We start from the raw sequence: 24,276 nt of genomic DNA on the forward strand, positions 1-24,276 counted from the left end.
TCTTTTCACAGCTATTTGTAAGGCCTCCCCAGACAGCCATTTTTATATTTCTTTTCCATGGGGATGGTGTTGATCCCTGTCTCCTGTACAATGTCACGAACCTCCATCCATAGTCATCAGGCACTCTATCATATCTAGTCTCTTAAATCTATTTCTCACTTCCACTGTATAATCATAAGAGATTTGATTTAGGTCATACCTGAATGGTCTAGTGGTTTTCCCTACTTTGTTCCATTTCAGTCTGAATTTGGCAATAAGGAGTTCATGATCTGAGCCACAGTCAGCTCCTGGTCTTGTTTTTGTTGACTGTATAGAGCTTCTCCATCTTCGGCTGCAAAGAATATAATAAATCTGATTTCGGTGTACCATCTGGTGATGTCCATGTGTAGAGTCTTCTCTTGTGTTTTTGGAAGAGGGTGTTTGCTATGACCAATGCAGTTCTCTTGGCCAAACTCTATTAGCCTTTGCCCTGCTTCATTGTGTATTCCAAGGCCAAATTTGCCTGTTACTCCACGTGTTTCTCGACTTCCTACTTTTGCGTTCCAGCCTGCTATAATGAAAAGGACATCTTTTTTGGGTGTTAGTTCTAAAAGGTCTTGTAGGTCTTCATAGAACCGTTCAGCTTCAGCTTCTTCAGCTTTACTGGTTGGGGAATAGACTTGGATTGCTGAAAGGAAATAGAGGAAAACAACAGAGTGGGAAAGACTAGAGATCTCTTCAAGAAAATTAGAGGTAACAAGGAAACACTTCATACAAAGACGGGCTCGATAAAGGACAGAAATGGTATGGACCTAACAGAAGCAGAAGATATTAAGAAGAGGTGGCAAGAATACACAGGAGAACTGTACAAAACAGATCTGCATGACCAAGATAATCACGATGGTATGATCACTCACCTAGAGCAAGACATCCAGGAATGTGAAGTCAAGTGGCCTTAGAAAGCATCACTACGAACAGAGCTAGTGGAGGTGATGGAATTCCAGCTGCGCTGTTTCAAATCCTGAAAGATGATGCTGTGAAAGCGCTGCACTCAATATGCCAGCAAATTTGCAAAACTCAGCAGGGGCCATAGGACTGGAAAAGGTCAGTTTTCATTCCCATCCCAAAGAAAGGCAATGCCAAAGAATGTTCAAACCACCGCACAATTGTACTCATCTCACACGCCAGTGAAGTAATGCTCAAAATTCTCCAAGCCAGGCTTCAGCAGTACACTTCCAGATGTTCAAGCTGGTTTAAGAAAAGGCAGAGGAACCAGAGATCAAACTGCCAACATTCGCTGGATCATCAAAAAGAGCAAGAGAGTTCCACAAAAACATCTATTTCTGCATTATTGACTATGCCAAAGCCTTTGACTGTGCGGATCACAATAAACTGCGGAAAATTCTGAAAGAGATGGGAATACCAGACCATCTGACCTGCCTCTTGAGAAACCTGTATGCAGGTCAGGAAGCAACAGCTAGAAGTGGACATGGAACTACAGACTGGTTGCAAATCGGAAAAGGAGTACGTCAAGGTGTATATTGTCACCCTGCTTATTTAACTTATATGCAGAGTACATCATGAGAAACGTTGCGCTGGAAGAAGCACAAGCTGGAATCAAGATTGCCGGGAGAAATATGATAACCTCAGATATGCAGATGACACCACCCTTATGGCAGAAAGTGAAGAAGTGAAGAGGAACTAAAAAGCCTCTTGATGAAAGTGAAAGAGGAGAGTGAAAAAGTTGGCTTAAAGCTCAACATTCAGAAAATGAAGATCATAGCATCTGGTCCCATCACTTCATGGCAAATAGATGGGGAAACAGTGGAAACAGTGTCAGACTTTATTTTTTTGGGCTCCAAAATCACTGCAGTTGGTGACTGCAGCCATGAAATTAAAAGATGCTTACTCCTTGGAAGGAAAGTTATGACCAACCTAGATAGCATATTGAAAAGCAGAGACATTACTTTGCCAACTAAGTTCCATTTAGTCAAGGCTATGGATTTTCCATTGGTCATGTATGAATGTGAGAGTTGGACTGTGAAGAAAGCTGAGCACCGAAGAATTGATGCTTTTGAACTGTGGTGTTGGAGAAGACTCTTGAGAGTCCCTTTGGACTGCAAGGAGATCCAACCAGTTCATTCTGAAGGAGATCAGCCCTGGGTATTCTTTGGAAGGAATGATGCTAAAGCTGAAACTCCAGTACTTTGGCCACCTCATGCGAAGAGTTGACTCATTGGAAAAGACTCTTATGCTGCAAAGGATTGGGGGCAGGAGGAAAAGGGGACAAAATGATGAGATGGCTGGATGGCATCACTGACTCGATGGATGTGAGTCTGAGTGAACTCCGGGAGTTGGTGATGGACAAGGAGGCCTGGTGTGCTGGGATTTATGGGGTCGCAAAGAGTTGGACACGACTGAGCGACTGAACTGAACTGACTGATGATCCAGCAATCCCACTGCCGGGCATACACACCGAGGAAACCAGAATTGAAAGAGACACGTGTACCCCAATGTTCATCACAACACTGTTTACAATAGCCAGGACTCGAAGCAACCTAGATAGCCATCGGCAGATGAATGGATAAGAAAGTTGCGGTACATATGCACAAGGTAATATTACTCAGCCATTAAAAAGAATGCATTTGAATCAGTTCTAATGAGGTGGATGAAACTGGAGCTTATTATACAGAGTGAAATAAGTCAGAGAGAAAAACACCGATGTGGTATACTAACATATATATATGGAATTTAGAAAGATGGTAACAATGACCCTATATGTGAGACAGCAAAAGAGACACAGCTGTAAAGAACAGTCTTTTGGACTCTGGGAGAAGGTGAGGGTGGGATGATTTGAGAGTGCTCTAACGTGTATATTATCATATGTGAAGCAGATCACTGGTCCAGGTTCGATGCATGAGACAGGGTGCTCAGGGCTGGTGCACTGGGATGACCCTGAGGGATAGAATGGGGAGGGAGGTGAGAGGGGGGTTCTGGATGGGGAACACATGTACACCTGTGGCTGATTCATGTCAATGTTTGGCAAAAGCCACTACTATATTGTAAGGTAATAAGCCTCCAATTAAAATAAATTAATTAATTAAAAAAAAAACTTCTTAAAAATAAAGATAACCATGCAAGAAACATAGCATGCTTTGCACTATTGCTGGGCTAACCTGATAGTGTCTGGGGTTTTGAGGAATGTACCTACCCGTAACTGAGAATGATTTTAGATTTCCAAAGAGCTTTTAAAATAGTTCCACAAATCAGAAACTTAAGCCACACATACAAACAAAGCAAAATCTGAGAGACGAGAGAAATAACTAATGAAAAGATGGAAAATAAAGGGCTCTTTTAAAATGTATAAATTATACATGTATCCATTCTCTCCCATACTCCCCTCCCATTCAGGCAGAGTTCCTGTCCTATACAGTAGAATCTTGTTGGCTATCCATTTTAATATAGCAGAGTGTATATAGATACATGTTTATGTATGGCTGAGTCCCTTTCCTGTCCACCTGAAACTATCACAATATTGTTAGCTGGCTATACTCCAATATAAAATAAAAGGTTTAAAAAATTAGAGGTATAAATTAATAGTGATATCCTTGAGGTGCATGTGTCTGGACTAGACTACTGTTTTTTTGGTTATCAAACATACATGCTAACTCTGTAGAAAACAGAGTTTATCAGAGTATATATACTGCTATAAGTTGTCATCTAGGAAAAACCACTGTTAGCATTTTTGTGTATACTGTCTTTTTTGTCTATGCATATGTGTATAAACACGTTTCCCATTCCATTAGCATGTACTGTACACACTACTTTTCAGGCCCCTTTTGTTTCCCCTCAGTAATGTATTGTGAGCATTGTATCCAATATTCTCCTAAAACATTATTTTAGGATCAATCTTAAATTTGTCTTCTTTACTATGATTTTAAAGTGGTGAAAAATGAAATTTCCTATTTTTAATTCTTTCTAAGCAATTCAGGGAGTGGAATGCTGAAATGAATGGTAAAAACCTCATAATGATCTTAAATTTCAGTGAGTGAGTGGAACAAACATCAAACTTCAATGTGGACAAGCTCAAGAAGAAAATAATAATCATGTTAACATAAAGACATAAAGGAACTGTCATTTATCGTGTAAGAAGGGAAGGTAGGAATTATTTTTAATAACTCTCAGAACATCTCAGCCCAAGATGCTTCTATAAGTAAAGAAAAGAAAAAGCTAACAAAATCTTGGCATTAATGAGAAAAGTTTTGAAAATAAATAAAAACATTACAATGCTACTGTTATAAAACTATTGTGTATTTACACTCAGTAGCCTTGGCTGCTTCACCCTAATACAACTGTAAAAAAGAAACAGAATTAAAAAAAAAAAAAGAGGACAGAATCATGTTCAAATGAAAACAAACTAAAAGGATTAGAAATTTTCAATGGGAAAGATGAAGGCTGAGAAGACTATTCCCGAAGTCTAAAATACAATAGAAGCTGTTAAAAGGTAAATACCTATTTTTCATCGAATCTCAGAATACTAGAACTGAAGACTATCTCCAAATGAGAAAGATGTAGTTTGGAGACCAAAATATATACCAGCTTAAATAGAAAATGGTAAGCAGGCATAAGTATTGGCCAAATATGCAAATAACTGCAAGATTTTAGATTAAATCATATATTCAAGGAATGTTGGCCATGTCTGGAATTAAAAATTGACTGTGTGAGATAGAGCTCCAGAGAAAATACCTACAATGCTCTTCATAAACCAAAGCTAGACCTGGGCTGAATGGTTTGCTCTTCTAGGAAATTTCTTATGTCTTTAGGCATATACATTCCATATGTGAAGACATTTTTCACCAACTCACCACACCGGAACAGTGTCTTGCACATAATATATTTCCAGTGGATTTATTAATGATCAGTGGTGATGACATATAGCTTGTATATCTGACCACTCTAAAGCTCATACTGGCTAATATGCATTCTACCACTATTGGTTAGATGGACAAGAGGTTACTTTGGGGAATATTAATTTGCCATTTGAAACCTCAAAGGAAAGCTAGCAGGCCCTACAGCTTTGAAAAAATAATGCTTCCCTTGGTGGCTCAGATAGTAAAGAACCTGCCTGCAATGTGGGAGACCCCAGTTCGATCCCTGGGTCAGGGAGATCCCCTGGAGGAGGGCATGGCAACCCACTCCAGTACTCTCACCTGGAGAATCCCATGGTCAGAGGAGCCTGGTGGGCTACAGTCTATGGGGTCACAAGGAGTTGGATATGACTGAGCAACTAACACTTTAAAACAATGTAATCATCTTTCACTAAATATCTATCATCGTTTGGCTATTCAGTTTCTGAAGTCCTATCACTGATCTGGCATTAGCCTTCAGATGTGAGAAGGACTCAAGGTCTACTGAGAATTGGAAGAGCAGGGAATAGTTAGAACAGTATTATTCACAAACATAAACATTTAATAATCCTCAGCAGTGCCATTTCCTTTGTGGTTATATGGTACATAATTCCTGACTTTAAAAGAGGAAAAAACATCTGCTCTAACAAAACTCTTAATGGAACTGACAAGGTGATGAGTTTGGAGGCCAAAATAAATAAAACATTTATAAGTGAAAAGTTGAAGCTTAAGGCCATCAACATAAAAACATTTGAAAAACATGTAGTAAATCTTATTTATAAACACTGATAATTAAATATTAGCTCTATACTATTATTCATAAAATATTCTGAAGAGTAAAAGTTCTAAGAAAGTCTTTGACTTCATAAGTATCCATAATATCAGAACATGCTATAATATTCCAAGTAAGTAAAAACATTGATTTGGAAGATACAATAATCACTAATTTTATTTTTAATATCTAATATTACCTAATAATTAATAGCATAATAACACAAAACAGACTTTTAATTTCAATTTCACACATAAAACTCTCAAAATATTTAAGCATAATGTTTTGAACAGTTCTTCTCAGGTTGCTGAATATAACAATATACCTTTTCTTGTTTTCTTGAGTACTTTGGGACTCTCCTAGTTTTAACAGTTCTCTGTGCAACTGCAATCGTTCCATTTCTATGATTCTCAAGAGATCATCACGTGACTGTAACTCGCTTTTCACTTCTGAGAGTCCTGCTTCCATGGCCTAAATAAAAACATCAAAAATTTTCAGTGCTCACATTTGGATATCATGATATATGCAATACATTTTAAAATATTTAATATCTATGAAGCATCCTAATTTCAAATGACCTGACACCTAGTCCTTTGCTGGCTCAGTCTTACAGAATTTCATTCATTTATTCAACAAATATTTACTGAGCTCTTAATTCTGCTTAGCGCTGAGGATACAGACACAGCATCTGTCCTCATGAGCTCATAGTCTAGTGATAAAGAATCATCCACATATGTCCATACTATATGTAAGAGGGAAACATAAAAGCATGAGTACCAATGCATAAAATTTGGATTAATGCAAATAGTTGTGAATGGCCAAGAAAAACCTAATTTCAAACCTGGCCAACAATGTGAATTATAAACTGTGGTCTATGGTTCCATTATTGCCCAACAGTAGCCCAACTTAAGCTGGTAACTAGAAACACCAGCAATCCTGTGAGCCCCGTGTTTTATTTGGATAATAGCAGAGGCTTGAGCAACTTTAGAAGCTGTTGGGAAGGATCCAGCTGGGACGGAGAAGGGTTAATACTGATGGTGTCATGGTGGGTGAGAAGGCGGGTGAGGTGGGTCCCAAAGCACAAGTGAAAGAACTGCCGAAAGGAAAAGAGTCCCGCTGCCCTTTCAACAGGAAAGAAGGAAGGAAGATGGAAAGGAGACAACGCCTTGGGAAGGGGGGGTTATGAGAGGGGCTATCTGTTGGCTTGTATTTCCCTTCTGAAAGACAAAGGCAATGCCAGTGGAAGGAGAGGTGGAAGTGGGTTTGGGAAGGGAACTTCTGAGAGTGAGGAAGGTTCGAGATGGTCTGCAGTGAACCAGTCATCAAATCCATTGCCATTTTTCTGTTCAGTTCAGTGGTTCAGTCGTGTCGGACTCTTTGTGACCCCATGAATCGCAGAACGCCAGGCCTCCCTGTCGATCACCAACTCCTGGAGTTTACTCAAACTCATGTCCATCGAGTCAGTGATGCCATCCAGCCATCTCATCCTCTGTCCTCCCCTTCTCCTCCTGCCCCCAATCCCTCCCAGCATCAGAGTCTTCTCCAATGAGTCAACTCTTCACATGAGGTAGCCAAAGTACTGGAGTTTCAGCTTTAGCATCATTCCTTCCAAAGAACACCCAGGACCGATTTCCTTTAGAATGGACTGGTTGGATCTCCTTGCAGTCTAGGGGACTCTCAAGAGTCTTCCCCAACACCACAGTTGAAAAGCATCAATTCTTCGGCGCTCAGCTTTCTTCACAGTCCAACTCTCACATCCATACATGACCACTGGAAAAACCATAGCCTTGACTAAATGGACCTTAGTCAGCAAAGTAATGTCTCTGCTTTTCAATATGCTACCTAGGTTGGTCATAACTTTTCTTTCAAGGAGTAAGCATCTTTTAATTTCATGGCTGCAATCACCATCTGCAGTGATTTTAGACCCTCCCCAAAATAAAGTCTGACACTGTTTCCACTGTTTCCCATCTATTTCCCATGAAGTGATGGGACCAGATGCCATGATCTTCGTTTTCTGAATGTTGAGCTTTAAGCCAACTTTTTCACTCTCCTCTTTCACTTTCATCAAGAGGCTCTTTAGTTCCTCTTCACTTTCTGCCATAAGGGTGGTGTCATCTGCATCTCTAAGGTTATTGATATTTCTCCCAGCAATCTTGATTCCAGCTTGTGATTCTTCCAGCCCAGCGTTTCTCATGATGTACTCTGCATATAAGTTAAATAAGCAGGGTGACAATATACAGCCTTGACGTACTCCTTTTCCTGTTTGGAATCAGTCTGTAGTTCCATGTCCAGTTCTAACTGTTGCCTCCTGACTTGCATATAGGTTTCTCAAGGGCCAGGTCAGGTGGTCTGGTATTCCCACCTCTTGAAGAATTTTCCACAGTTTATTGTGATCCACACAGTCAAAGGCTTTGGCATAGTCAATAATGCAGAAATAGATGTTTTTCTGGAACTCTCTTGCTTTTTCGATGATCCAGCGGATATTGGCAATTTGATCTCTGGTTCCTCTGCTTTTTCTTAAACCGGCTTGAACATCTGGAAGTTCACGGTTCACATACTGCTGAAGCCTGGCTTGGAGAATTTTGAGCATTACTTTACTAGCGTGTGAGATGAGTACAACTGTGTGGTAGTTTGAGCATTTTTTTGGCATTGCCTTTCTTTGGGATTGGAATGAAAACTGACCTTTTCCAGTCCTGTGGCCACTGCTGAGTTTTCCAAATATGCTGGCATATTGAGTGTAGCACTTTCACAGCATCATCTTTCAGGATCTGAAACAGCTGTACTGGAATTCCATCACCTCCACTAGCTCTATTCGTAGTGATGCTTTCTAATGCCATTTGACTTCACATTCCAGGATGTCTGGCTCCAGGTGAGTGATCATACCATCATGATTATCTTGGTTGTGAAGATCTTTTTTGTACAGTTCTTCTGTGTATTCTTGCCATCTCTTCTTAATATATTCTGCTTCTATTAAGTCCATACCATTTCTGTCCTTTATCGAGCCCATCTTTGCATGAAATGTTTCCTTGTTATCTCTAATTTTCTTGAAGAGACCTCTAGCCTTTCCCATTCTGTTGTTTTCCTCATTTCTTTGCATTGATTGCTGAGGAAGACTTTCTTATCTCTCCTTGCTGTTCTTTGGAACTCTGCATTCAGATGCTTATATCTTTCCTTTTCTCCTTTGCTTTTCACTTCTCTTCTTTTCACAGCTATTTGTAAGCCTTCCGCACACAGCCATTTTGCTTTTCTGCATTTCTTTTCCATGGGGATGGTCTTGATCGCTGTCTCCTGTACAATGTCACGAACCTCTGTCCATAGTCCATCAGGCACTCTATCATATCTAGATATGATATGATAAATCTATTTTTCACTTCCAGTGTATAATCATAAGGGATTTGATTTAGGTCATACCTGAAGGGTCTAGTGGGTTTCCTTACTTTCTTCAATATAAGTCTGAATTTGGCAGTAAGGATTTCATGATCTGAGCCACGGTCAGCTCTGGTCTTGTTTTTGCTGACTCCATCTCTGGCTGCAAAGAATATAATCAATCTGATTTCGGTGTTGACCATCTGGTGATGGTCAACAACTGTAAAAATTTCCATTTTTACAGATGAGCAAATTGATGTCCAGGCTTGGCCCAAAGTTACATAGCTCATAAGTGGCCGATTCTGCAATGGAAAAATCCAAATCTTTTGTCTCAAAAATAATTGTTTCATGAAAAATAAGTAAAACAGACCTGTAGCTTATTGGTAAAGATGGGGGCAGGGCTGCTTTTTGGGCACTGCTAATAAAGATGCTTACTCCTTTGAAGGAAAGTTAGGACCAATCTAGACAGCATATTGAAAAAGCAGAGATATTAGTTTGTCAACAAAGGTCTGTCTAGTCAAGGCTATGGTTTTTCCAGTGGTCATGTATGGATGTGAGAGCTGGACTATAAAGAAAGCTGAGCATCAAAGAATTGATGCTTTTGAACTGTGGTGTCGGAGAAGACTCTTGAGAGTCCCTTGGACTGCAAGGAGATCCAACCAGTCCATTCTAAAGGAGATCAGTCTTGGGTGTTCATTGGAAGGACTGATGCTGAAGCTTAAACTCCAATACTTTGGCCCCCTGGTGTTAAGAACTGACTCATTTGAAAAGACCCTGATGCTGGGAAAGATTGAGGGCAGGAGGAGAAGGGGACGACAGAGGATGAGATGGTTGGATGGCATCACCGACTCAATGGACATGGGTCTGAGTGGACCCCAGGAGTTGGTGATGGACAGGGAGGTGGCGATGGACAGGGAGGCCTGGTGTGCTGTGGTTCATTCAGTCACAAAAAGTCGGAAACGACTGAGCAACTGAACTGAACTGAATAAAGACCATTAAAAACATTATTGATATCTTCAAAAGGTCATTTTTAATAATTCTTTATACATCAATAACAGATTCTTTCAAATATAACCCATATATCATAATATTCACCCACTTAAAGTATATAGTTCATTGGATTTGAGCATATTCACAAAGTTGTGCAAGTATCATCACAATTTAATTCCAGATTATTTTCATCACAAACGCATTAGCAACCACGCCTCATTTTCCCTTCCTTCTCACCCCCAGAAACCACTAATGTATGTTTTGTCTCTGTGGAATTACCTATTCTGCACAATTTAGACAAATAAAATCATACAATATGCGGCCTTTTCGTGACTGGTTTCTTTCTCTTGATATAATGCTTTCAAGGTTCATCCATGTTGTAGCATGTAAAGTACTTCATTCCTTTTACTGGCTAATAATTCTTAACTGTATAGATATACCATTTTGTTTGTTCATAAGCTGATAGACATTTGGATGTTTCATCTTTTTACTATTATGAATAATGCTGTTATGAAATTCATGTATAAGCTTTCATGTGGATATATGTTTTCTTATTCTTATTCAAAATTTCACAGCTTAGAATTATAATTGTCTAGACAGTATAGGACATATGAGGTCCCATATAAATATTTTTTTAAAACCAAAGTTTTAAATATAATATATTGTTTTCCAGGAGACCTAGAGATATTCCTAGCCCCAGATATTCCTAGCTGATTTGGAAATAAGTAGGAAAATATATTCAAATAGATGATTTAATAAACTTCCTGTCTCAAACAGTGCAGATTTTTCAGATGAGATACAATTCCAAAATAAACAAAAGAAATATGAAATAAGAGATTAACAAATAGACAAATAAACTTTAGGCCTTAGGAAGCATCACTACGAACAAAGCCTGTGGAGGTGATGGAATTTCAGTTGAGCTATTTCAAATCCTGAAAGATGATGCCGTGAAAGTGCTGTACTCAATATGCCAGCAAATTTGGAAAACTCAGCAGTGGCCACAGGACTGGAAAAGGTCAGTTTTCATTCCAATCCCAAAGAAAGGCAACATCAAAGAATGCTCAAACTACCACACAATTGTACTCATCTCACACGCTAGTAAAGTAATGCTCAAAATTCTCCAAGTCAGACCTCAGCCATGGTTATTTAACCATGAACTTCCTGATGTTCAAGCTGGTTTGAGAAAAGGCAGAGGAACCAGAGATCAAATTGCCAACATCCGCTGGATCATCAAAAAAGCAAGAGAGTTCCAGAAAAACATCTATTTCTGCATTATTGACTATGCCAAAGCCTTGACTGTGTGGATCACAATAAACTGGAAAATTCTTCAAGAGATGGGAATATCAGACCATCTGACCTGCCTCCTGAGAAACCTGTATGCAGGTCAGGAAGCAACAGTTAGAACTGGACATGGAACAACAGACTGGTTCCAAATAGGAAAAAGAGTACGTCAAGGCTGTATATTGTCACCCTGCTTATTTAACTTAAATGCAGAGTACATCATGAGAAACGCCGGGCTGGAAGAAGCACAAGCTGGAATCAAGATTGCTGGGAGAAATATCAATAACCTCAGATATGCAGATGACACCACCCTTATGGCAGAAAGTGAGGAAGAACTAAAGAGCCTGTTGATGAAAGTGAAAGAGGAGAGTGAAAAAGTTGGCTTAAAGCTCAACATTCAGAAAACGAAGATCATGGCATCTGGTCCCATCACTTCATGACAAATAGATAGGGAAACAGTGGAAACAGTGGCTGACTTTATTTTGGGGGGCTCCTAAATCACTGCAGATGGTGATTGCAGCCATGAAATTAAAAGACGCTTACTCCTTGGAAGGAAAGTTATGACCAACCTAGACAGCATATTCAAAGCAGAGACATTACTTTGCCAACAAAGGTCCATCTAGTCAAGGCTATGGTTTTTCCAGTGGTCATGTATGGACAAGAGTGCTGGACTATAAAGAAAGCTGAGCACCGAAAAATTGATGCTTTTGAACTGTGGTGTTGGAGAAGACTCTTGAGAGTCCCTTGGACTGCAAGGAGATCCAATCTCTCCATCCTAAGGGAGATCAATCCTGGGTGTACATTGGAAGGACTGATGTTGAAGCTGAAACTCCAGTACTTTGGCCACCTGACGCGAAGAGCTGACTCATTTGAAAAGACCCTGATGTTGGGAAAGATTGAGGACAGGAGGAGAAGGGGACGAAGGAGGGATCAGATGGTTGGATAGTAACACTGACTCAGTGGATATGGGTTTGGGTGGACTCTGGGAGTTGGTTATGGACAGGGAGGCCTGGCGTGCTGTGGTTCATGGGGTCACAAAGAGTCGTACATGACTGAGCAACTGAACTGAACTGAACTGAACTGAAATAAACTTTATGTGGATGTCATGCATTACTTTACCCAAATTAAGAAGATATTCTCTGGGCTTCCTGCATTGCAAATTTGCCACCAGGGAGCAATCGAACATGAAACTGCATGTAGAGGAGTGGGCCTGCCTTCCTTGGGGAAGAGGGGTCACAAGAGGGTTCTAACTCCAGACCAGCAAAATGCAGTATCACCATGGGTGAGAACTGAGAAAAATTCTGTAAAATCTGATAATAATGGAGTCTATTTATGTACTGTCATTAGACAATAATACCTAAAAGCATGACATTTGGAGATATCATTAAGGGATAAAAGGCTTATTTGTGATCCAGTGACACAGATAAGAGAAGTTAAAACTGAAACTTACAATAAATAATGATTTGACACGTTTTTCTAACATGTAGGAATATATGAAAGTTTTTCATCGACAGCCTTATGTAAATTTACTATAGAGTATAAGAAAAGAAGCTTTACTGATATTGATAAATTGAGTTGCTTTCTTGACTTACGTACTATCCCTTTGAATTTAAAGTCAATAGTACAGGGTTGACACAAGAATTGGGGATTTAACTTAGATGTAGTTTGAAAATTTGCATGCTTTTGTATAAAAAGTCAAATCAGTTATTTGCCAATGTGGATGCAAATATTCAGGAAAATGATTATTTGGTACTTGATTCAGTTATTGGAACACTGTCAAGTTTATTTGGGACAACTTGTGTGTGTAAGCAAGTCTAAAATTTTAACTGTAAATTTTATAAAGTCTAAATACAGATCAGGTGTTCCCAGTGATAGTTAATATCCAAATTGAGATGGGCTGCACGTGTAACATATACACTGGATTTTGAAGGCTAATTATTAAAAGAAATGTAAAATATCTCATTAGAATTTTTTGACATTGATTGTTGAAATGATAACACTTTGGATATGTGTTGTGCTGAATAAAATTTATTACTATTATCTATTAATTTTACCCATTTCTTATGATGTTTTTTAATATGGTTACTAGTAAAGTTTAAATTACATTTGTGTCTTATATTTCTATAGGACTGTGTGGCTCTAATACCTTAATGACACATTAATGAGCAAACAAAAACAGGTCATATTTTTTGGCATACCTATTAGAAAAATACAGAACAATTTATTTCTGCCATTGACTACCAAAGGGAAATATTGCACACTTTCAAAATGTGAGTGTAGTGCAACACAGAAAATCAATATATGTAATGGAATAGATGTGTCTGCTGACACGTTTCAAGGTTGTAGAAAGACAAGTGAGAAGATGTGATTCTGTGAAAATTCAGATGCAGCTGGCATTAAAGTGTGCTGTAAACAAAAGAATTTTATATTCAATAAGTGACAGTAATTCAGGCTGAGACGGGGTCTTTTTAAACGCATGTGCAAGACGTGGAGCACTAACATATGGCAGTTTTGCAAAAAGAGATGAGAAACTTGTTTCTAAAAACACGCACTGGTTATAGTGATCATTCACCTCTAATTATTCCCACTTGGTAAAACATAATTTTTGTAAAACAAGTTTAAGGCCCATCTGTTTAGTTACAAAATTTTTAGACATCTTGAAGGTTTTGAAGCAAATTATTTCTCAAAAGTCTTTTCATTAGAACTATAACACTTTTTTATGTGTGAAACTTAATCCAGAATAATTTGAATTTTTTTTTAAACAAGTGAATTCCTTGTAAAGTATAAAATGGAGATGTTTAAATTTACTAATGCTCCTAGATCCAAGGATAAATAAATTAGTTTTTACATGAACAAAAATCTGCAAAACTAATTTTGGGAAACTTTCTCATAGAAATTAGTGGATTATAAATAAATAAATTCCAGTCACAGTAAAATTTATCATTAACTCTGGAAAACATCACAAATACACTTAGAGAATTACTGGTGAAGTCTATGAGAAAAATAACATTTTAAAATTTAAAGCAAGGTTTCTCAGCCCAGCAAAATTTACAGTTTGGTCTGTATAATTCTTTGTTGTGGTGTTTATCTTGTGCATTGTGAGACTGTTTAGATGTTTAGCAGCAACCCAGACCTCTACCCACTAAATGCCAATAACACCCCTCTTCTCTGTAGTGATAACCAAAAATATATTCAAGCATTGCCAATTATCACTGGGGAAGCAAAATCACTTCAGTAGAGGATCACTGATTTAAAGGAACATCAGCTTCCCTGGTGGCTCATGGCTGAGATGGTTAAGAATCTTCCTGCAATGCAGGAGACCTGGGTTCGATCCCTGGGTCAGGAAGATCCCCAGGAGAAGGGAATGGCAACCCACTCCAGTATTCTTGCCTGGAGAATCCCATGGACAGAGGAGCCTGGCAGGCTCCAGTCCATGGGATTTCAAAGAGGCAAACACGACTGAGCAACTAACACTTTTCTTTCAGAACAGTTAGGCAATTAAGATAGTTATATTTATAAACTTTAGTATAAGTATCAATCAAAATATTTTATAATTATATTGACTTCTATGAGTAGTTGGGTTTTTATTTTGTTGGTATATATTTAGAAATGTTAATAAATTAAATACATTAATAAATATTTATAAGGAAAAGTCAAAGTGGGTGACATGGACTTTCATTTTTTTTTAAATTTTATTGTTGGAATATAATTGGCTTATAATGCTGTTAGTTTCTGCTGTATAACAACGTGAATCAGCTATATGTATACATAGAGCCCCTCCCTCTTGAGCCTCTCTCCCAACCACCCCCATCCCATCCGTCCAGATCATCACAGCACTGAGCTGAGAGCTCCCTGAGCTACACAGCAGCTTCCCACCAGCTGTTTATCTTATACGTGGTACTGTATATATGGCAACATGCCTCTCCCAGTTTGTCCCACCCTCCCTTTCCCCTGCGGGGTCCAGGAGTTCGTTCTCTACATCTGTGTCTCTATTCCTGCTAACATGGACCTTCCTTAGCCCAGACAACATACAGAGCCTTCTCAGGAGTACAGGTAAGCCCCCCACTCCAACCCTGCAAGTCTGTAAAGATCTTGGGTGAGGGATGAGTCATGGGTTAGAAGGGTCAGTCAATATGACAGTCGTGCTGAAGGATGGATGCCATGGCCTTGGCCATCAGGAGGGTCACGTCCTCTGCCTCCCGGTGGTGTGCTCACTCTCAGGCTGCACTTTCTCACTTGTGCACAGAAGCCTGAGTGTGACAGGCTGAGCAGCACAGGCTCACAGTGCTTATGCAGAGAGAGCAGGGGTTGTGATCTGGACCGGGAATATTAATTTATTAATGCTTCTCAATGCACACACTTCCTCCACTTGCAGCCTTCTTTAACAAGATTCTTCAGTGTACTTCTTGGAAAAGTATAAAAGATGAAGTTCTGAGAAGGAGGAAAGTGGGGCTGATGAAGGAAAGCATTACAGAGAAAGTCAGTCACGCTGCCATGAAAGGGGAACAGAACCTCCTCCTAGAATACTGGGTAAGAATAGGGATTACTATTCCACATGTGAGCCAAGAGCCAAAAGCCGAATCTGCATCTATAAAAGACAATGTTCTTGGGCTGTGATAAGTCCAAAAAGAACTCTTTCAGGGGAGAGTAAAAGGAATTAATGTTCTTAAAGAATCAGGATCTCACTAAAAGGTAGAACCAAGCTTCATAACTAGAGCTATGGAAGAAATATGTTTCAGGCAAACCAATGAAAACAGAACAAAATAGGTTGGAGTAGAAAACAGATTCCTAGGGACCAGAGCCAAAAAGACCTCAACAAGGGGCAAAGAGAAGTCCTCAGTCTGAGCAGGATAACCTGAAACAACGGAAGAATATTCAGGTAATACCCAGAAAAACAATTTCATTTATCGACTGTGTCCCTGGTGCAGGATCCAACCAGTACAAAGACAGCTGCTGCTGCTGCTGCTAAGTCACTTCAGTCATGTCCAACTCTGTGCGACCCCATAGACGGCAGCCCATCAGGCTCCCCCATCCCTGGGATTCTCAAGGCAAGAACACTGGAGTGGGTTGCCATTTCCTCCTCCAGTGCATGAAAGTGAAAAGTAAAAGTGAAGTCGCTCAGTCATATCTGACTCCTAGAGACCTCATGGACTATAGCCCACAGGCTCCTCCATTCATGGGATTTTCCAGGCAAGAGTACTAAAGTGGGGTGCCACTGCCTTCTCTGACAAAGACAGCTACAAAGATGTAAATATAAGTTGCCTTTAATGCAGGGCCAGAGGTGTGACCAGTGGCTCCTACCCTGGGAGATGAAGGGGAAGCAGGCCCCGAGGTGAAGGGAAGCCCGTGAGAACTGCATGAACCGCAAACCCAGCTCTGCCGGCACTGCGGAGCTGACGGTGAGCTGAACACCAGACGAGCCCTAGACCAGAAGAGGAGGTGCTCGTCTCATTCACCTTCTAGAGAAGCCAGAGAAAACAGCATCAGTGTCTTTTCTGTTTCTAGAAAGTGTGTGAGTTCCTCAGCATTTAGTATTCGTGGTTTAGCTTGGCTTGCTTGTTCACATCTTTCTCCCGTGCATTAGAATAACACCCCCTCCTCCAATGGAGCTGGAGTTAGGGGTGGGGAGCTTCTCTGAGAAAAGCCACAGGGCAGGAGAAGCTGGGAGTCTGTGTTCTGACAGAAGATGGATGTAGAGAAAGAAGGGCAAGGATGAGGCCCACGTGTCATCTCACAGAGTGTCATCTCACAGCACGGCAGGAGGAGGGAGGCAGCTGACCCAACACTGAGAAATGGCCCTGGAAGAAGAGCCTGAGGCGGAGTATCTTAGAGAAGTGCTCAGGTGGTGACCTGGGGCCGCGATCACCACCTGGGGAGGAAGAGAGACTCGGAAATGGGCTGACACCGAGGAATCGAGGAATCGGTAGAAAGAGGCCGAAGATTTGCAGGAGGGAGGTCTGATTGAGACAGGGAGAGAAAACCATTGAACGTCTCAAGTGACTGGGACAGCCATGAATATCAAGTACACACTTAGGCAAGAAGTTGGTGATGAAGAATTTTAACGAATGCTACATAATCTTCTTAGTGGTTCCAACAGAGAGACCAAATATATATATATATATATATATATATATTTGAGTTAAAAAAATTAATCCTTGGAAAAACCATTGATCATATCTATTAATATGGAGTCACCTAAAAAAACAAAACTCTGGGCTACTATTTGGTAAACCACTATGATAAACCTAACAGTGATAAATCACAGGGAACAATCTGCATGCCTTTCACTGAGGTGATTAGAGGGTCAAACCCTTACGGTTTCCTGAGAGTCAGAGGCACAAGGGTCAGAGAACGAACACTGGGTTCAGAGGGTGGGCAGTGGCTAAAGAGCCACGGCGTTTAGGAACAGAGGTCTGTGAGAGATCCCTGTCCCACTGCGCATCACTACTGCATTGCTGAAGATCCCAAGAGCACCTAACGGGGCACAGTACTCACAGGATCACTAAATTCACTCATCAAGTAGGAATTACTTATTAAGAGGAAATGTGAACTGAATTTACATGTGTAATAAAAAAATTAGCTTTCTAATCCATATACCTGTTGAATCATCATTTGTATAACTCAACGGCAGTATCAGTTGAAAAATAAATAAATCTTTACCTGGCACTGTCTTTGGTACATTTTCAGTTCTTGTAAGAGCTTCTGATTTTCATCTTGTAACTTATTCCTGCTTAGCGCTATTTCACTCACAGCTGACTTTAATTTTTCAATAATGAATTCATCTCTTTCACTGGTTTCACAAGTGGAATCCGGTTCACATACCAGCCGCGGAATTTCAGGGCTGCTGTCTTCTATGCTCTGTTTCTTACCATTTAGCTGAGTGTGGTAACTTTGTGCCTGTTTCTGAGAAATTTGAAACCTCTGTCAGTGAAGTGGGGAATATCTAAGCTTATATATAAAGTTCAAGAGTGACAGAAAAAATTTGGAAAAAATCTTTAAATATATTATTAATGAAGCTCTGTCCTTCATAATTCAGACTTCTATTTATTCTAAAACCTCAATTTCAGATGGCATAAAGAGAAGTCATATTTCTATAATCTCAGAGCAAAGATGCAGAGTAGGGTAGAGGGCTTTGAGTAGGAAATGCTTATTCAGCAAAAAATAAAATACAGAAGATATGAAAAAGGGGAAAAAAGTATGGATTTAATTACGTAATAGTTGAAAATGTCTCTATGACCAAAAATAAACAAACAAATCTGGATTGTAGAAAAAAGGTGTCAACACATATAACAACACATGTAATTCCCAAAGCACAAAAACTTCTACACATCATAAGAAAAAGACAAAGATCAGAAAAGAAAAGTGGGCAAAGTTTGTGCACAGGCAATTCACAGAACAGGAAATGAAAAAGGCTAAGAAACACATGAAGAGATGCTCGACCTCACATGCAGCCAGAGAAACATAAAGCAAATAAAGCCAACATAACTATCAGCATCTCAAGTCGGTAAAAATCAAAAGACTGATATTCCATGTTGGCAAGACAGGAATAGTCTTTGACTGTTCATGAAATGTAAACTGCTATAATTTTTTTTATAAGACATTTGATAATATTTAGGCGTGCTGCGATGCATGGGGTCGCAAATAGTCGGACACGACTGAGAGACTGAACTGAACTGAGGCCTCCCTGTCCATCACCAACTCCCGGAGTTCACTCAGATTCATGTCCATCGAGTCAGTGATGCCATCAAGCCATCTCATCCTCTGTCGTCCCCTTCTCCTCCTGCCCCCAATCCCTCCCAGCATCAGAGTCTTTTCCAATAAGTCAACTCTTGGCATGAGGTGGTCAAAGTACTGGAGTTTCAGCTTCAGCATCATTCCTTCCAAAGAAATCCCAGGGCTGATCTTCAGAATGGACTGGTTGGATCTCCTTGCAGTCCAAGGGACTCTCAAGAGTCTTCTCCAACACTACAGTTCAAAAGCATCAATTCTTTGGCGCTCAGTTTTCTTCACAGTCCAACTCTCACATCCATACATGACCATTGGAAAAAACATAGCCTTGACTAGACGAATCTTTGTTGGCAAAGTAATGTCTCTGCTTTTCACTATGCTGTCTAGGTTGGTCATAACTTTCCTTTCAGGGAGTAAGCATCTTTTAATTTAGTGGCTGCAATCACCATCTGCAGTGATTTTGGCTTACTGGCGTGAATAAACTTTCCAGCTCCCTAGGTAAGCTTCCGGCTCCATACCACCCGCATCAGCCCCAGGCGTCCTCCATCCAGCCGGCCCACTCCACCATTCCGCAAACTCGCCTTCTGCTCTCATGCCTCAGTGACTTTGCTCTTGTTATTTCCACTACCCTGAATACATTCTCTCCTGTCTCAAAATACCTCCCTTCTCAAGGTCCACGCTCCGTTCCACCCCTGCTGGAGGATGTTTTCTGACTATCTCAGTTCAGATTTTTCTCTTATTCCTGTTACCTCTAAAAGGATTTGAATTCTTTCCATTTACTTGTCATTAATTATTTGTCGACCTGTACCTTTATTATCTCTGTGTCTAGACTGTAAAGTACTAGGGGGCAGGGACCAAGCCTTCTTTAAATTAAATGACTTGCCCACAGGCATGCAAAACATGCTGTATAATGACATAATAACAATGGAGACTTTTAATAGCACCACCTTCTGGGACATAAAAAGTCATTAAGGATATTTCACGCACCTGTAACTCTACCTAGTGTTGGACCTACTCTGGTTATTTTCCATTGCTTGGTATTTCTATCTGTAGAAAGGTTACATGCTGAATGGTGAAAAGAGTAACAGTGTTTAACCTCTAATTTATTCTAATTTAGTATTAGACAGTATTAGAAAATGTACCTGAAATTGATTACACTTCTCAGATAATATTTTTTGTTGAGCATCTAAAGAAACCAGATGAGTCTGATACAGTATCTCTTGCTTGTCCCATTCTCTTGACTTTGCTCTAAATTCCTTTAATAGAGAAAGAAATAGAAGCTAAAAAATGATTCATTTTAAAACACAACAAATAAGACCTTTCATTTGCACCTTTGTTCTGAGAAAAAAGTATGGAACTTAATCTGCATTTTTTAAAAAAATAAGGATTTTGTTAAATTTTTTCTTGTAACAAATACTTGTTACTAATAATGGAGTTTCAAACAATTCTTTGCATCAACCATTACTTCCTTTTATTTCCTAAGCTGACACCAGAAGGTTTTTTTTCCTTTCTTTATACTCAGTCAACAAACCTGCTACCTTGTGTGTAAGGGGTGGGGCTTGGGCTAATTCAGTGACTTTGTCCACTGTGGCTTTCAGGGGAAGCCAAGAGCAATCCGTTCTCAAGAATGGAGGCACCGTCTCAGGCCTCCCTTCATTTCAGTTCAGTTGCTCAGTCGTGTCCGACTCTTTGTAACACCATGAACCACAGCACGCCAGGCCTCCCTGTCCATCACCAACTCCTGGAGTCCACCCAAACCCACGTCCACTGAGTTGGTGATGTCATCCAACCATCTCATCCTCTGTCATCCCCTTCTCCTCCTGCCCTCAAACGTTCCCAACATCAGGGTCTTTTCAAATGAGTCAGCTATTCACATCAGGTGGCCAAAGTACTGGAGTTTCAGCTTCAGCATCAGTCCTTCCAATGAATATTCAGGACTGATCTCCTTTAGAATGGACTGGTTGGATCTCCTTGCAGTCCAAGGGACTCTCAAGAGTCTTCTCCAACACCACAGTTCAAAAGCATCAATTCTTCAGCACTCAGCTTTCTTTATAGTCCAACTCTCACATCCGTACGTGACCACTGGAAAAACCATAGCCTTGATTAGACGACCTTTGTTGGCAAAGTAATGTCTCTGCTTTTTCAATATGCTGTCTAGGTTGGTCATAACTTTTCTTCCAAGGAGTAAGCGTCTTTTAATTTCATAGCTGCAATCACCATCTGCAGTGATTTAGGAGCCCCCCAAAATAAAGTCTGTCACTGTTTCCACTGATTCCTCCATCTATTTGCCATGAAGTGATGGGACTGGATGCCATGATCTTTGTTTTCTGAATGTTGAGCTTTAAGCCAACTTTTTCACTCTCCTCTTTCACTTTCATCAACAGGCTCTTTAGTTCTTCCTCACTTTCTGCCATAAGGGTGGTGTCATATGCGTATCTGAGGTTATTGATATTTCTCCCGGCAATCTTGATTCCAACCTGTGCTTCTTCCAGCCCAGCGTTTCTCATGATGTACTCTGCATATAAGTTAAATAAGCAGGCTGACAATATATAGCCTTGACGTACTCTTTTTCCTATTTGGAACCAGTCTGTTGTCCCATGTTCAGTTTTAACTGTTGCTTCCTGACCTGCATACAGGTTTCTCAAGAGGCAGGTCGGGTGGTCTGGTATTCCCGTCTCTTGAAGAATTTTCCACAGTTTATTATGATCCACACAATCAAAGATTTTGGCATAGTCACTAAAGCAGAAATAGATGTTTTTCTGGAACTCTCTTGCTTTTTCCATGATCCAGCAGATGTTGGCAATTTGATCTCTGGTTCCTCTGCCTTTTCTAAAACCAGCTTGAACATCTGGAAGCTCACAGTTCATGTATTGCTGAAGCCTGGCTTGGATAATTATAAGCATTACTTAGGCGGCACCAACTGGGCTGAGCTGGGAAAGAAGTGACACTCAGTTCTTCATGCTTTTGCTCAAGTTGTGTCTTCATGGAGAAAGATTATCTGTTCACAGATTTACAAGACAAAGGGATGTGGCTTTGGGGACCCTGAAGAAAACTTCACAGCTTCAGGCTTCTCTGGTGGCTCAGCTGGTAAAGAATCAGCCTGCAATGTGGGAGACGTGGGTTCAGTCCCTGGGTTGGGAAGATCCCCTGGAGAAGGGAACGGCTATCCACTCCAGGATTCTTGTCTGGTGAATTCCATGGACTGTATGGTCCATGGGGTTGCAAAGAGTTGGACACGACTGAGCAACTTTCACTTTCTCTGTTTTGCCTACGGCTGGCCATTATATCTTCTCTTTCTGTCCAGGCTGTAAGCAACTTAAGACTAAATACTACAGATATCACTACTTTTGTATAGCTCACAGTGGCTGACAAAGTGCCAGGCACCACTTACATTTTTTGAATGTACAAAGAAAAGCACAGTATTAGTATTTCCAGAAATGTAAACATTTCTCACTAAATTTTGCAAAGAAAATAACACAGCTGGAAAAAAACTCTATAGCTACTGAGTCCATATGAGATATTACTGAATATAGATACATGGCATGAACATATTGATGTTTCCAATCATCAGTTCAGTAGCATTAAGCATCTAGTGTCCAGCAGGTACTGTGGAAAGAGGAGGATTTAAAAATAATACATGTTTAAAAGAAACAAATTTTTGAAAGAAAAAAAACATAAAAGGACCGAGGGCTTCCCAGGTGGCTCAGTGGTAGAGAATCTGCCTGCTGATACAGGAGACCCAGGAGATGCAGGTTTGATCCCTAGGTCAGGAAGATTCCCTGGAGGAGGGCGCTGGCAACCTACTCCAGTAGTCTTGCCTGGAGAATCCCATGGAGAGAGGAGCCTGGAGGGCTACAGTCCCTGGGGTCACAAAGAGTCAGACACGACTGGGCACACATGCACATAATCAAGTAGGGAAACGTACCGGCACAGTATTAGTACAGTAACACTGCTGCAAAAAAGTCATTCAGACGATGCCACCATTACCTCAGCCATTTCCAATAATACATCAAATTGGAAAATAGTTCACTTGAACTATTTTGAGAGATTGGTGGTATTTCAAAGATGGCTGAAATGACTGGATTGGCCATGCAGGAAAATAAATAGACTAATAGAGAGAATGAAAGCTATATCTTGTTTAAAATGAGAATACGGCATTTCACATTTTTTACAGAGTAATGATTTTAAAGAATTTTAGGGGAAATCTTCATTTTATGAATCCACAAGCTCCCAAATAATCACTGAGGGAAGACTTCAGTACTAAATTAGTAGGCTTTTATAATAATTAGAAGTGACCTGAAATTGAGTGGTGATAATAAAGTTGGAAACAAAGACCATGGCATCTGGTCCCATCACTTCATGGGAAATAGATGGGGAAACAGCGGAAACAGTGTCAGACTTTATTTTTGGGGCTCCAAAATCACTGCAGATGGTGACTGCAGCCATGAAATTGAAAGACGCTCACTCCTTGGAAGAAAAGCTATGACCAACCTAGATAGCACATTCAAAAGCAGAGACATTACTTTGCCAACAAAGGTCTGTCTAGTCAAGGCTATGGTTTTTCCTGTGGTCATGTATGGATGTGAGAGTTGGACTATAAAGAAAGCTGAGTGCTGAACAATTGATGCTTTTGAACTGTGGTGTTGGAGAAAACTCTTAAGAGTCCCTTGGACTGCAAGGAGATCCAACCAGTCCATTCTGAAGGAGATTACCCCTGGGATTTCTTTGGAGGGAATGATGCTGAAGCTGAAACTCCAGTACTTCAGCCACCTCATATGAAGAGTTGACTCATTGGAAAAGACTCTAATGTTGGGAGGGGTTGGGGGCAGGAGAAGGGGACGACAGAGGATGAGATGGCTGGATGGCATCACTGACTTGATGGACGTGGGTCTGAGTGAACTCCAGGAGTTGGTGATGGACAGGGAGGCCTGGCATGCTGTGATTCATGGGGTCGCAAATAGTTGGACATGACTGAGCAACTGAACTGAAAGGAACTGAATAAAGTTGGAGAAATATAGATAGACTCTGTTTTAAATGTGTAATAATACCCTGATAAATAGACTATATGTATTAAGATAAATGGAGACAGTTCATTTAAAGTAACTGACTTTGATTCTGACATTTGACAGTTTTAAATAAGGTACATGAAAACAAGGTCTTCAGAAATAGTGACAATTTTACAAAACTAATTTAAAAAATAGGTTAACATTTCAAATCAATACAAGGTGGATTATCAGTTCAGTTCAGTTCAGT

General features: G+C 40.1%; 1 protein-coding gene across 8 annotated transcripts in view; it reads right to left on the reverse strand.

The window, feature by feature from the left end:
- DEUP1 (deuterosome assembly protein 1) overlaps positions 1-24,276 on the reverse strand; it is a 126,996-nt gene that overhangs the window by 65,229 nt on the left and 37,491 nt on the right. For 6 of the 8 annotated variants that reach the window (XM_069565176.1, XM_069565175.1, XM_069565183.1 and 3 more), the window contains 3 exons: positions 20,166-20,279; positions 17,956-18,198; positions 5,984-6,129 (listed from right to left, as the gene is read on the reverse strand). In XM_069565176.1, the coding sequence (XP_069421277.1) occupies positions 5,984-6,129; positions 17,956-18,198; positions 20,166-20,279 (503 nt within the window). The remainder of the gene's footprint in view (positions 1-5,983; positions 6,130-17,955; positions 18,199-20,165; positions 20,280-24,276) is intronic. The other 2 variants (XM_069565177.1, XM_069565182.1) reach the window with 1 other exon arrangement.

Source organism: Ovis canadensis, chromosome 21 (genome assembly GCF_042477335.2).
Source record: "Ovis canadensis isolate MfBH-ARS-UI-01 breed Bighorn chromosome 21, ARS-UI_OviCan_v2, whole genome shotgun sequence".
Lineage (NCBI taxonomy): Eukaryota > Metazoa > Chordata > Mammalia > Artiodactyla > Bovidae > Ovis > Ovis canadensis.